At 44.2% G+C, this 14,597-nt stretch overlaps 1 protein-coding gene across 6 annotated transcripts in view; it reads left to right on the forward strand.

Annotated features, from left to right (window-relative positions):
• The window catches only part of large1 (LARGE xylosyl- and glucuronyltransferase 1), a 402,029-nt gene that overhangs the window by 231,299 nt on the left and 156,133 nt on the right, over window positions 1-14,597 (forward strand). For all 6 annotated transcript variants that reach the window (XM_059977769.1, XM_059977772.1, XM_059977774.1 and 3 more), the window contains exons 4-5: window positions 1,536-1,618; window positions 14,205-14,328. In XM_059977769.1, the coding sequence (XP_059833752.1) occupies window positions 1,536-1,618; window positions 14,205-14,328 (207 nt within the window). The remainder of the gene's footprint in view (window positions 1-1,535; window positions 1,619-14,204; window positions 14,329-14,597) is intronic.

The following is a 14,597-nucleotide window of genomic DNA, read 5'->3' on the forward strand; positions in this document are numbered from 1 at the left end:
AGTTATCTAAGCTTTGATTTTCCTCTGAACCCTCTGGTTCTGTTCCAACAATGAAGTCTTCTTCTTGGACAACTGAGTCTACGCTGGCTCCAAGGCTGCTTGTGATGCTAAAGGCGGATTCAGACAGAAAATTCTTGATGGACCGGGAATAAGTATATCATTTAAATGGCAACAGCAATAACTGGCTGCATTTTTTTCAAAATAAAGTCAAACCCCAAAGCCAGACTGTTAACAGACACTGTGCTAGTCGCATACTAATGTTCATGGGTCAGATGCAGCAAAGTTTTGTGAGAGACGTTGAAAAATATTGAAGGAAAATTCAGTGTAGACACAGTGAAATGATGTACACCCCATCCTTTCATGGTGAGTTGAAAGACTCGTGGTCAGGAATCTGTTCTCTGAGTATTCTAAGCACTTTGGACTCCTTATCTAAGAGAGGTTGAGCTGACATTGGAGAGGATCCCGAGAAGGTTGAAGAGCGATTCTGGGAATGAAAGGGTTAATCTGTGAGGATCGTTTCTTGGCTCTGTTCTTGTACTCGCTAGAGCTTAGAAGAATGAGGGGGGAATTTCATTGAAACCTATTGTATATTGAAAGGCCTAGATAGAGTGGACGTGGAGAGGATGTTTCTTGCAGTGGGAGAGTCTAGGACCAGAGGGTGCAGTCTTAGAATGGGACATTTCTTCCAAACAGAGATGAGGAAACTTTTTTAGCCAGAAAGTGGTAAATCTGCGGATTTCAATGCCACGGATGGCTGTGGTGGCTAAGTCATTGGAAATAATTAAAGCAGAGGTTGATGTGTTCTTGATGAGTTAGGGCATCAAAGGTTACGGGGAGAAGGCAGGAGAATGGGTTTGAGAGAGATAATAAGTCAGCCGTGATGGAATGGTTAAGCAGACTGGCTGGGCTGTATGACCTAATTCTGCTCCTATGTCTTATGATAGCAAGATGGAATCTGATTAGACTGAATCTGCTTGGAGAGCATGTCAACTCGAATGCTTTTTCTATGACTCCCACGTTAATTCTAAGTTACTATGAAGAGCGGTCCCTGCTGGGATCATTGTCTCTGTGTTTCGGGTGAGACATCCTGAAGTCCACGTGGTTGCGCAGATTGGAATGTCATTATGCAGTTCCCACAGCATTAGGCTCCATCTGTTGCTGTCTTGAACCATGAAGTGTAAAGTGTCCTGTTAGCACAGGTCTGCTCAGTGCTAAGCAGTTTGACCTCAGTAAGTGTGGTAGATTCGGCCCCTTCTGAATAAATAGGAAAGATTGTTACCTATGGAATGTGTTCCTGATTTCTCCCCAGTGATAGGAAGTGCACACCTTTGATTGGGAATAACTTTGGGGGTCTTTTTTTGTGGTTAAATAGCCTAACCTTCCTCGCAGAGTTCAGTCATCGGTAGGCAGATGCTTGACAGAGTTAAACCAGTGCCAGGAAATCAGACTTCAGCAAGGGTGAGCTCTTTCATTAGAGTTAAAAAGGGGATTCACCTAACCGTGCTGGACTGTAATTATTTGTGTCTTTTTTTCAGACAATCCACATTGCAATCGTGTGTGCGGGATACAATGCCAGCCGTGATGTTGTGACACTTGTGAAGTCTGTTCTGTTTCACCGGTATGTATGGATGACAGCATTCAGTTCAGCTTGTGTTGACTGCAAGCAATTTTGCCACTGCAGTTAAATGCGGGAGATCAGGCAGCATCTGCAGGAAAAAGAAACTGGGTTGTCGTCATCGGAGCAGATTGGTAGATGGCTTTAAGCTCTAATCCCATAAATCAGTTTCAGTTGCTGTGTTTTCTTTCTCTGCACTAAATCTCGGTGTGACGATTAATATTCTGTTGTCTTCCCATTCCTCACGAGAGTGGAGGGCTCAGCAACAGGTAGTCAGATTAGACAACTACTTTCACCCGCATCTTGTTCCTCGGCTAACCAGAGCCAAGCAGGCAGTAGCACCTGAGGATTTCCACTCATCTCTTTTCTTTTTCCTAACCCAGGTGCCTCACCATAATGGCCACTCATTTTTCCCTTGTAGGTAACTCAATTCACTGATGTTGTTCAATGATCTGTGTGGAAGGCATGTAAAATCTCAGTCCATGTGACAATAATGAACCAAATGCCTATGAATTACATTAGCTGAGATGTCTTGACCATGCTGGCTCAGAAAACAACTGGTGCTTTCTGCTTATTTACGCTTCAGTCGTGCAACGTTCCTTTTAACCACGTCAGAGGCATATCCCTCAGTCACAGAACCTCAGTTATGCAGTGATGAAAGAAAGAAGCCCGCAGATGCTAGAAATCTGAAACGAAGACTAGAAGTAAGCAGCGTGTCAGGCACTGTCTGTGCTGAGGGAAGCAGTTAATGTTTCAGGCTCCCTGACCTTGTACAAGTTTTCCTTCCCTCTTCCATTTGTTCCTATACCTTACCATTCAGACATTCCTTGTGCTGGCTGGCTGGTGTGCTTGAGGTGATCAGGCAGTACAGTAATGGCGTGGTTAGCACAATCACTTTATCTGTGAGGAGTTTGTACATTCTTCCTGTGACTGTGTAGATATCCTCCAGTTGCTCCGGTTTCCTGTCTTTGGAAAGTCCGTATCTCTGGAACCTGTAAACAATACAGGTTGAGTACCCCTTAACTGAAGTTTCAGAAACCTCACATCCAAAGTTCTTTTGAACATTGACGTGACACCACAAATGGATGTTTCCACAAGGTGCTGCAAAGGTCGCTGCGTACCACAGACAGTTCTGAGGAGGGACCTCACATGTGCAAAGAGCAGAAGTTAATGAGAAATGAAAAACACTGCATGAAGCGAAAAATGAAGATCTCAAACATGTACTGAGAGGGTGGATTTGCAGCGTCAAAGTGAGCACAGTGACTGTGGGAGGAAGCCTGAGCACCCAGAAGAAACCCACACGGTCACAAGGAGGATGTGCAAACCCTGTCGTGACAGCAGTGAAATTGAACCCAGGTTGTTTCTGCTGGAATAACTTAACACAGACTGCTCTGCGACCATACCAGGTTCCTCTGGCTTCACCCTGCCGTTACAGATTAGTTTTATTTGTCACCTGTGCATCAAAATATTGAAGCATACAGTTGACGTACGTCATTTGCATCAAGTTAGATCAAGACAAATGCGCTGGGCAGCCTAAGAGTATCATCAGCGAGCACGTCCACTACTTATCATAGCCATATGTCTTTGGGATACGAGAGGAAAGCAGGCAACCCATAGAAAGCCTGCATGGTCGCAGGGAGAACGTTCAAACTCCTTCCAGACAGCAGCTGGAATTGCACCCAAGCACTGGCATCCTAGTCGCTAACACTAGGCTGCTGTGCTGCCCAGTTATGTGTGCTGCCAGGTGACACTTCGCTGCTGTTTCTTGTGTCAGAATATTCCACTGGTTATAAAGTGCTTCGCGACACCCTAAAGATGTGAAAATTTTCATCTTAAACTTATATTTCACCCTTCCATTGCAGCTCTGACACTTTAAGAACACTGGTTCTTTCATAAGAAGAGTCAGAATTAGATTTACTATCACTGATGTACTGACGTATTTTGTGGCAGCAGTGCAGTGCAAGATATTAAAAAAATTCCCATGTTACAATAAAAAATAATTAGTGCAAAAGGGGAATAGTGAGAAAGTGTTATGGGTTTGTGGACTATTCAGAAATCTGATGGCAGAGGGGAAGAAGCTGTTCCTGAAACACTGATTGTGCATCTTCAGACTCCTGTACCTTCTCCCCGAAGGTTAATGACAAGAGGGTATATCCCAGAACTGAGATGCTGACAGTATTTAATGATGGGTGTCACCTTTTTGAGGAAATGCCTTATGAAGACCTCCTCTGGTGGGAAGGGTTTTGCCCATATTGGAGCTGGTTGAGCCTGCAGACTCTTTCGATCCTGTGCATTGACGCCTTCTAAGCAGGAAGTGATGCAGTCAGTCTGTTACTCTTCTTTGTACATCCGTAGCGACTTCTGAGAATATTTGGTGACATGAAGATCTCCTCATACTCCAAAGTATAGCCTTTGGCATTCCTTGTTCAGGATGGCATCAATGTGTTGTGTCCAGGATAGATTCTCTGGCCAGAATTCTCAGGGTCCTGTTTTTCCATTGTCACAGAAATGGAAGTATCTAGCAGTGTCGTTGTGACCACCTTTACCAGTGCACTCATACTTGCTGCAGTTCTTCACCACAGCCTTCTACAGCTCTTGTATAAATTTGTGCAGCATAATCAGCAGTCACTTGGTGCCAATGAATATCCAGTTACTGAGTTTCGATGGTGATGCTTGAAGGAATAACAGACTAGTATATTTTCCAGTTGGGTTACAGCTAATGCCCCCAAAATGGACAACTTAGGCTTTAGGGATTAAATCGAGTCTCAACCTACAATCTCCTCACTTGCAACTAATCATTATACCAGCTGCGATAGGCTTCACTTCTGAGAAAAACAAGACATTTTTTCCTTGGAGCAACAGAGGATGAGAGGTGACCCGATAGAGGTGTATAAGATGATGAGAGGCATTAATCGTGTGGATAGTAAGAGGCTTTTTCCCAGGGCTGAAATGGCTAGCACGACGGGGCACAGTTTTAAGGTGCTTGGACGTAGGTACAGAGGAGATATCAGGGGTAAGATTTTTCCGCAGAGAGTGAGGAGTGCATGGAAAGGGCTGCCAGCAACAGTGGTGGAGGCGGATACGATGGGGTCTTTTAACAGACTCCTGGACAGGTACATGGAGCTCAGAAAAATAGAGAGCTCTGGGTAAGCCTAGGTAGTTTCTAAGGTAGGGACATGTTTGGCACAGCTTTGTAGGCCGAGGGGCCTGTATTGTACTGTAGGTTTTCTATGTTTCTATTTGACCTCAGTACAGGGGAAAAACATAGAACAGAATTGTTCACAGTGACATTGGTCCAGGTAGAAATATCGGCCAGAGCACCAGCGAGAGCTCCTTACTGTCTCCTTTCACAAGTCACATGGGAGCTTCTGTGGCCCTTGGGATTGGATCATGGTCAATCTTTTCATCCCAATGTCAAGACCATGCCTCCAACCTATGCAGCCATCCTTCAGCACAACGTTGGAACTGTTGGCCCGACTGACTCAAAAGGGAGAGTCCCACACGTGACACCAGGCCAAATGTGTACACGGCAGGAATTGACCTATTATTTGGCTTTATGCAACTTCCCTGTTAAGCCTCTTCCAAATCTTCCACCTCCAACAGGCATTAAAGAGATTCTCAGAAAGCCTTGAATTCCAGTTGATGCACACCACAGCCGAATCCAAATTGGGAAAATTATATCAGTGTCAATCAGTGTGGAACAGAGAAGCCAAACTGCAGGGGTCTTAACTTTCTGAAGACCAGTTCAAAATTCTAAGAAGAGAAATGTTCGATCAACAGTTGCACAATAATATTTCCCAGTCACCAGACAGCTCCTGTCTTGCCTCTTCTCTCTGTTGCTCCTCTATCAGATTTCTGAACAGTCCATGAAAATCTAGTGAATACAGGCTCTGGGCCTCTATCACTAGAATTCAGAGGAATGATGGGTAACCTCACTGAAGCCTTTTGAATAGTGTAAGTCCTTTTTATAGAGTGGATGTGGAGAAGATACTTCCTATTGTAGAAGAGTCTAAGACAGGCATGGGCAAACTACAGCCTGCGGGCCATATGCGGCCCGTTAAGCTTTTTAATCCAGCCCGCAGAACTTGATGAAATTATATTAATAAACCTTCTTAACGTTTTTCCCCCGCAATTCTGGCGTTTTCCCAATATATGACGCACTCTATATACATTGACCTTTGTTGAGGTGCAGCGCATTACTCCACATTTGCGCTTTACTTTGTGACCTTGTGGCGACACATTTCCTGGCACATCCGAACCGGCTCACAATTAGCCAGCGTTCCGGCTAAGGGAGATAGCCTGCGGGGATTTGCGAGCACAGAGCTCCGCATACTAGCGCGCTCTCATTGTTCTGTCATTGTGTGGGTCGTCGTTGAGTTTTGGCACAGGGGACAATTGAATAAGAAGGAGCAGGACAAGTAGACCTGCATCTCCTACTGTTTTTGAAATAAAGACAGTCAGGAGGAGAGTGATGATGATAATATCTTGAAGGATAACAGAATTTTCAGTGCTTTAAAATAATAACTGTTACTATTAAAAAAGCTGTATTTTATTCATTTAATTTTCAGTGTTTTAAAAGTTATTTCAATAAATAGCTAAATACCATGGGACTTCAAAGACAGATATTTTGTTGTAATGCATTTGTTCATTTTCAATTGAAATTAAAGCACATGCTTTCTACATATCCCATCATATTTTATTTTCTCTTATGAGGTGTATTACCAAAACACTCCGTCCATCTGCTCCTGGTCCGGCCCCCCTGTCAAATTTTAGAACCCTTTGTGGCCCTCAAGTCAAAAAGTTTGCCCACCCCTGGTCTAAGACCAACCCAGAGGACACAGCCTCAGAATAGAGGGACATCCTTTAGAATAGAACTTCTTTAGCCAGAGAGTGGTGAATCTATGGAATTCTTTACCCCAGGCAGCTATAGAGGCCGTCTTTATAGAATATAGAAAACCTACAGCACAATACAAGCCCTTCAGCCCAAGATGCCGTGCTGAACAAGTACTTATTTAGAAATTACGTCGGATTACTCATACTCCTCTATTTTTTTAAGTTCCATGTACCTATCCAGGAGCCTCTTACAAGACCCTGTTTTATCTGCCTCCATCACCGGCAGCCCATTTCATGCACTAACTACTCTCTGCATAAAAACAATTTACCCCCTGCCATCTCCTGTACCTACTTCCAAGCACCTTACATCTGTGTCTTTATACGTGTTAGCCACTTCAGCCCTGGGAAAAAGCCTCTGACTATCCATATGACCAATGCCTCTCATCATCTTATACACCTCTATCAGGTCACCTCTCATCCTCCTTCGCTCCAAGGAGAAAAGACCAAGTTCACTCAACCTATTCTCATAAGACATGTTCCCCAATCCAGGCAATGAATATTTAAGGCAGAGGTTGATAGATTCTTGACTGGTCAGGGCATGAAGGGATGCGGGGAAGGCAGGAGATTGGGGCTGAGAGGAAAATTAGATCAGCCATGATGAAATGGTGGACAGACTTTGAGCCAAATAGCCTAATTCTGCTCCTATATCTTATGATCTTTAAATTACCTCTCTATTTTGCTCTCTTTTTGCATTATTTATTTTTTATATTAACACACCCAAAATGCTGGGGAAATTCAGCAGGTCAACAGCGTCTATGGAGAGGATTCATCAGGACATCAGGTCTTGGTCTGAAATGTCAACTGTTCATTCCTTACCATAGATGCTGCCTGAGCTGCCATGTTCCTCCAGCATTTTGTGTGTAACTAGACTTCCTGCATTTGTAGAATCTCTTGTGTTTATTATTTTTCTATATTTCTTATTGTAATTTGCAGCTTTTTTTTATTTACTGCACAGTACTGCCGCCACAAAATAACAGATTTGGTAGTGCTGTGCGAAAGTCTGAGACACGTGTACATGGCTAGGGTGCCGAAGACTTTTGCACCGCACTGTATTGGTCAATGTGGAGTGGAGAGCGAGTTTGTAAATCTGGCAAGAGCAAAGGATCTTGGGAGTGGCAACTGTGAGAGGAATGTGGGACAGGTGGCAGAGAAGGAGTGCCAGGGAAAGGGTGTAGTGCGGGTGCAGACCCACCCAGCTCTGAGCTGCCAGGCAAGATAATTTTGTTCCAAAACTATTGGTTTATTGATCATTCTTGAATGACTTTCTGGTGCTTCCTGCTCTCTCCCTTCTCCCTTCCCCTTTTCCCAACTATGATTCCCCTCTCCTTGTCCCCTTCCCACTCTCAGTCCGCTATAGAGACTTGTATCAGAATCAGATTTATCATCACGCATGTATGTCGTGCAATTATTTGTTAATATGGCAGCACCTCAGTGCAATACATAAAATTACCATAGTTCTGTGCAAAAGTCTTAGGCACCCTAGCATGTGTGTGCTCTGTCTCTCTCACTCTGTCTCTGTTTCTGTCTCTCGCTCAGTTGCTGATATATATATATAATATATCAGAGATAGATAGATATATCTATAAGACTCCTGCATAGTACAGTATGTCAGTGATAACCAATCTGATTCTGACTGTCTCAGATCTGATGCATGGTGGACTATCTATTTTCCTCCACGGGTGTTGTTTTTTCCCATTGAATTCCTCAGCAGTTTGCGTTTTGCTCCATATCTCAGCGTCTTATGTCTCGACCAAAGACCACTGCTGCTATGGTGAGATTATCAAAGCGGAGAAAGCTAAAGTGAGCTATAGATGGCTGATCCAGAAGTTCAGTTGCTATGGAAACCATCCACCATACTTCCCATCCCAAATCCCATTATCATTTTTAGTCTGCTACATGCACTCGCTAGAACTGAAATTGGCTTATTATTGCCACATGTACCGAGAAGTTACTGTTGCATGCCATTCAGACAGATTATTTCAAAACATTAAGTACTTCAAGGCAGTACAAGGTAAAGTCTATGACAAAATGCAGAATAAAGTGTTACGGCTAGTTATAAAGAAAATTCATGCTGGTAGACAAAGTGCAAGGGTATAATGAAGGTAGATTTAGAGGTCAAGAGTTCATCTTTAGGATTACAAGAGTTCCATTCAAGTGTCTTCTACCACAGGATAGAAGCTGTCCTTGATGCTGGAGGTATGTTCTTTCAGGCTTTTTTCTTCTGTCCGCTGGGGGAGGGAAGAAGATGGAAGGGGTTTTTGATTATGCCGCCTGCTTTTCGAATGCAGTGAGAAGTGCTTGACAGAGTGTCTGAAAAAAAGACATTTTCACTTATTATTTAAGTGAACTAATTACCCTTCCTTGTTGATGTATGACAGGTTTAAATACTGGACTGCCCTACCTGACTGTATTGGATCAGTTAGCAAACAAGAAATTGTACATAACCTTTAAACAAAAAGACTTCCAGAAAACTTTGAGAGAAGGGCAGGGAAGTGGGATTAATTACCTAATAATATTTCCATGAGCCCTTCTGTGCTGTAAAATTTTGTAGCTTGTTAATGGTCCATTCATTGTTCTCAACAGAGGGATGACCTAACAGGTGCTAAAGAATATCAGTACCAGACGAAAAAAAAGATACATTTTCTTTTGTCACTCTTTCATTAAGATAAGACAGCATTTCATCAGAAGGCATTAATCTTTCACCGCACTGCAAGGTCATCAGAGGTGAATTAGACTTCTTGCAGTTTAGTCCTATTGTGCTTGCAAAGCCCCACACAGCCCCCACAGTCAGCTACTCTTGTAGATAGCACTCGTCTTGACTGAGGTGAGGAACAGAAGCTTTGTTGCAGCTTTTGAGGAACCCCAAAGCACTTTACAGTGAGTGAGAGGTTTTTTATTCAATGTCAGATTACCCGTGCTGACAAGACGAGCAGCGAGATCCAACTAGCAGCAATGGGGTGATGTCTGTTGATGTTGAAGAGGATAAATGTTGACTGATAACTTCAAGACTTGGTGTGCACTGAGACCTTGGCTTCACGTTTTATCCACGGAGATCAAAGGCGAAGCCAGGGATGGAGCAGCACGGTAGCATATTTACAGTAGCAGCGACCCGGGTTCAATTCCCACGGTTATCTGGAAGGAGTCTGTGTGTTCTGCCTGTGACTGCATAGGTTTCCCCCAGGTGCACCTGGTTCCTCCCACATTCCGACATGTACTGGTCGGTAGGCTAATTGGTCATTGCAATTTGTCCCGTGATTAGGCGAGGGTTGTTGGCTCAATAGTTCCGGATGGGCCTATTCTGTATTGTATCAATAAATTAAAACAGAATGCATTTACCCGTTGAGGAATGGGTGTGTTTAAGCCCTTTTGGTAGGAATGGAATGCAGAAGCACGTGACTCTCCAAGTGTTAGCTATTCTGTTACCGATGATGGCTCCAATTCTATCATTCCATCTTTTTATTACAAAAAGAACTGGTGTGCATTCTTAATCACATTTCACACCTTTTTCCCTGTCTGTCCCAGGCCTTGAAGGTTGAACTTGTTTAACCATTTAGCAAGCTAATCAAACCCACGGGTCAACAACACCTCCACTCAAAATATTCACCCAACCTTCTTCACTCAGTGGACACTTTATTTGATACCTCCTGTAAAGTGGCTGCTGAGGGTATGTTCCTGGTCTTCTGCTGCTATAGCCCATCCACTTCAAGGTTCAACAGGTTGTGCATCCAGAGATGCTCTTCTGCCCACCACTGTTGTAACGTAATTAGTTGAGCTGTTGAACCAGTCTGGCTGTTCTCCTCTGACCACTCTCATTAACAAGGCGTTTACAACCACAGAAACTCATTGGAGATTTTTTTCGTTTTTCGCACCATTCTCTGTAAACTCTAGAGACGGTTGTGCATGAAAATCTGCAGTCCCTGAGATACTCAAACCAGCCCGCCTGGCATCAACAATCATTCCACTGTCAAAGTCACTTAGTTCACATTTTCTTCCCTATTCTGATGTTTAGTCTGAAGAACCGAACTGCCTGACCATGTCTGCATGCTTTTATGCATTGAGTTGCTGCCATATGATTGGCTGATTAGATATTTGCATTAATGAGCAGGTGTGCCTAATATAGTGGCCACAGTGTATATGCGAAGTTAGAGATGAGGGCTTTATTGTTCTCTGTGGCCCTGTTAGAATTCCTAAGCTGAAAAATTCATGGATTCTGCAGCAGTGCTTTCATCAAGAGGAAAAACTACATTGCAGGCAGCCTGTGACCTAAGCTTGGATAGCTTCAGTAATATTCTACTGAGGTGCCGCAATGTTTAATGTGTAAATCATGCTGGGCTGTAATATTCAGACAGTGGAACCATGTAAGTGCCTGTGCCATTTGCACTGAGAGAGCGCTTACAGATCCTGTCTGGTATAATGGCCTGGAATATATTATGCAGGAGGGTTGCTGGACGTTGTGCTGTACAACTGCTTTTGTCAGGCAATCTTTAATGACTTATGCTTTCACAGTTCCTTGCCGCATTTCCTCTATAAAAGAGCACTGGGCCACTGATGACAGATGACAGTGTTATTTCCGCTCAATCTAAAAACTGTCTATTACTCTCCTCTCCATAGCATGAGTGGGAGCAGACCACTCAGCCCTTCAAGTCTCCCTGTGATCAGGGTGGATTTGACTGCAGCTCTTCACCCACTTATCAAGAATCTGTCCAGTTCAGCCTGAAAATTATTCAAACCTCGGGAGAAAAATTTGCAGCTCGTCTCTGCCCATTTCCCAGGATGAGCAGGGGTGGTGTTTGGTCAAAAGGGGTGAACAAAAAGGTCACAAAAAGGTTCAGACTTTTTCCACAAGTGACAAGGGGATACAGGTACAAAACATTTATAAGAGTGGCATAGAAACTTCTGTGAGTGTGGAATTCTCTGTCCCAAGGCTGGTGGAGGCCCCATTGTTAGAGATACATAAGGAATAGATAATATTTGGAATATTGAAGGATTGAGGGTTATGGCAGACAGGAGTTGAGTCCACTATAGATCAACCATGTACACACTGAGGGGCCTGGTGACTTGCTCCTGCTCCTAGTTTCTTCGGTGACCATTTGCTTTCTACATCCCACACTCTCAACACCTCGGAGGGTCTTTCACGTTTCAGATGTCCTACCTTGCTCATCTAAACTCCAGTGGATACAAGCCCAGCCCGTGCAAACTTCCCAGGTCAGACAATCTACTGAGGAGGTGAAAGGCTGTCAGAATCAGGACCAAAATTAGTCAGGCTTATCGTCACTGACATGTGTCATGAAACATGTTGTTTATCCCAGTAGTACTGTGCAGGCATAACAAAATACTATAAGTTACAATAAAAAATAATAATAATGCAAAGGAGGAATAGTAAGGTAGGATTCATGGGTTCATTGTCCTTTTTGATGATAGAGGGGAAGATTCTGTTCCTTAAAAATATTGAGTATGTGTCTTCAGGCTCCTGTACCTCTTTGATGGTAGCAATGAGAAGAGAACATGTGCCAGATGTTGAGTCTTCAATGATGGATTCCGCCTTCCTAAGGCACAGTCTTTTTAGGATGACCTCGATGGTGGCAAGGGTTGTGCCTGTGGAGCTAGCTGAGTCTGCAGCCTTCTTTAGCCTCTTATAATCTTGTGCATTGGAGCCTCCATAGCAGACAGTGATGCAGCCTGTCAGAATGCTCTCCATGGGACATCTTTAGAAATGTTCGAAGTGTTTTTGGTGACGTGCCAACAGCATAGGCTCAAGCTGTCATCTTAGAAGTATGCAAAAAAAAAGCATTTACGTAGTGCTGTCTGAGGCAGTGGAAATGGGACTGACTTTTCTGATGTTTTTCTTCTGCTTCAAGATCTAGGCTCCATCTGCAAAGCCAGCATTTGTCGCCATACCTATTTAATCATGGAGTTTTACAGCACAGAAACAGGCCTTTCGGCCCAACTCATGCTGACCAAGATTTCCAACTGAGTTGGTCTCATTTCTCTATGACTGCCCATCTCCCTTTAACTCTTCCCTGTCCGAGTACCTCTTAAATGGTGTTAATGTACCTGCCTCAGCTGCTTCCTCTGGCAGCTCATTCCACATGTGCATCACCCTCTGAGTGAAACGATTGAGTGCATTTACCCTATCCCAGACCTTCACAATTCTGTACATCTTAATAAGATCATGCCTCATTCTCCTATGCTCCGGTAAAAACAGTACCAACTTGCTGATCCTCCCTCCGTAATTCAGACCCTCGCTTCCCAGCAATGTCCCGTAAATCTCCTCTGTGCGCTTTTCAGCTTAATGATATTTTTCCTAAAACTAAACACAGTATTCCAGGTGCAGCCTCACCGACCTCATGTAAACCTGCATTGTGGATCTGATGAAGAGCCTCAGGTGAAACATCGATGTTGATTCCCTTGTGTAGATGATGCCTGACCTGCTGAGTTCCTCCAGCACTTTGTGTTATTCTAGATTTTCAGCAGAACCTCTTGTGCTTATGATTTTCTGCAAACTGTTTCAGCTTGAACGTGGACTCACCGTGGCCTCTTCAGGTAGTATGTAGGCTCACTCAATCTGGCTGCTGGATCTGCATCACCATTCTGACACATGGACCGCGGGACTCTCACTTCTTTCACCCTCTGTGTTTCGGCGTAGCTGTAAGACTTGACTGGTCAGTCCTCACTGGGCAGGATGGAGGATGTCTGAAGCTGCACCTCCTCTCATCCCTCCTTTGCCCTTCCTGACCATAAATCGAATCCCCTGTCCACAATCATGGTGGGAAGTGCAAGGATTAGAACCAATAGGCATCTGTCAGCCCCTTGCTCATGCTCTGCCACTAGATGTGAAGATGGCAGGTCTTTAAACTCAGCTCCACCTTCCTCCGCTAAACCCATATCCACTGACTGTCTTAATACCTGAAAATCTATTGATCTGCTCGGTAACTGAGCCTCTTGAGTAGAAAATCATAATGATTCAGTCCCATCTGGGTGAAGTTACTTCCCTCCTCTCTTAGCTAAGTGTCAAAACCTTCACAGTGGGGCATCTTTACTTATTGCTATGCCTCTCTCGACACTTCTTGCTACCTCAGTAAAGCAGCCGGCATAATCAAATACCCCATCCACCTTGGACATTTTCTCTGCTCCCCTCTCCCATCGGGAAGAAAATGCAAAAGCCTGAAAGCACGTACTCAAGAACAGCTTCCATCCCGCTATTATCAGACACTTGGACGCCTTGTAAGATAGGATGGACCCTGATCTCACAATCTATTAACCAGAATGCTGGCCGGTACTTAGTCCTCAAACGACATCACTAAAAACTTATTATCTGAACTAAATGCTGGAGGAATTCTGCAGGCGAGGCAGCTCGGCCCAAAAGATCGGCTCTTTAATCGTTTCCACAAACGCCGCCTGACCTACTGAGTTGCTGCAGCACCTTGTGTGTGTTAGTCTGGATTTCCAGCACCTCCGGAATCCTGACATTGTCTTTTGATACCTGTGGAATCTTTCAGCAGATTATTGTACTTTGTTCACCATGAAGGTTTGGGACATTATAAATACCTCTAATACTTGCAATCTTCCTTTCATCCAAGATCCTTGCTGTGATCAGTTTTCTTCCCACAGTTTAGCCAGTGCAGTGGTGAGTCAGTAGGGTTAGGGGAGGTCCATCTCTGCAATATATTTACAGTCCCTTGTTGTGTGTCCACAGGCGAAACCCCTTGCATTTCCATTTCATTACTGATGCCATTGCCAAGCAGATCCTGGGCTATCTCTTTGAGACGTGGATGGTGCCAGCAGTGACAGTCAACTTTTATGATGCTGATGAATTGAAGGTTGGAATTTATTCATTTTTTTGTTCACCCCTGTCTCTCCTTCACCCACAATATCCAACGATGGCACTGTGCCGCCCCGCCATCTGTGGTTTCTCCCTCTGACTCCCAAGCCTCTTTTGTACTGCCACGGTCCATTTCTACCAGTCCCATCCATTAGCAGTGCACTGGTCTGGATGTTGTGTTGCTGATTGCCACAGTGACACAGTTGGGTAGCAGTGTGCTGCCTCCTGGCTCTGGCAACCCTGGTTCGATCCTGACCTCGGGCACTA

Source organism: Hypanus sabinus, chromosome 8 (assembly GCF_030144855.1).
Source record: "Hypanus sabinus isolate sHypSab1 chromosome 8, sHypSab1.hap1, whole genome shotgun sequence".
NCBI lineage: Eukaryota > Metazoa > Chordata > Chondrichthyes > Myliobatiformes > Dasyatidae > Hypanus > Hypanus sabinus.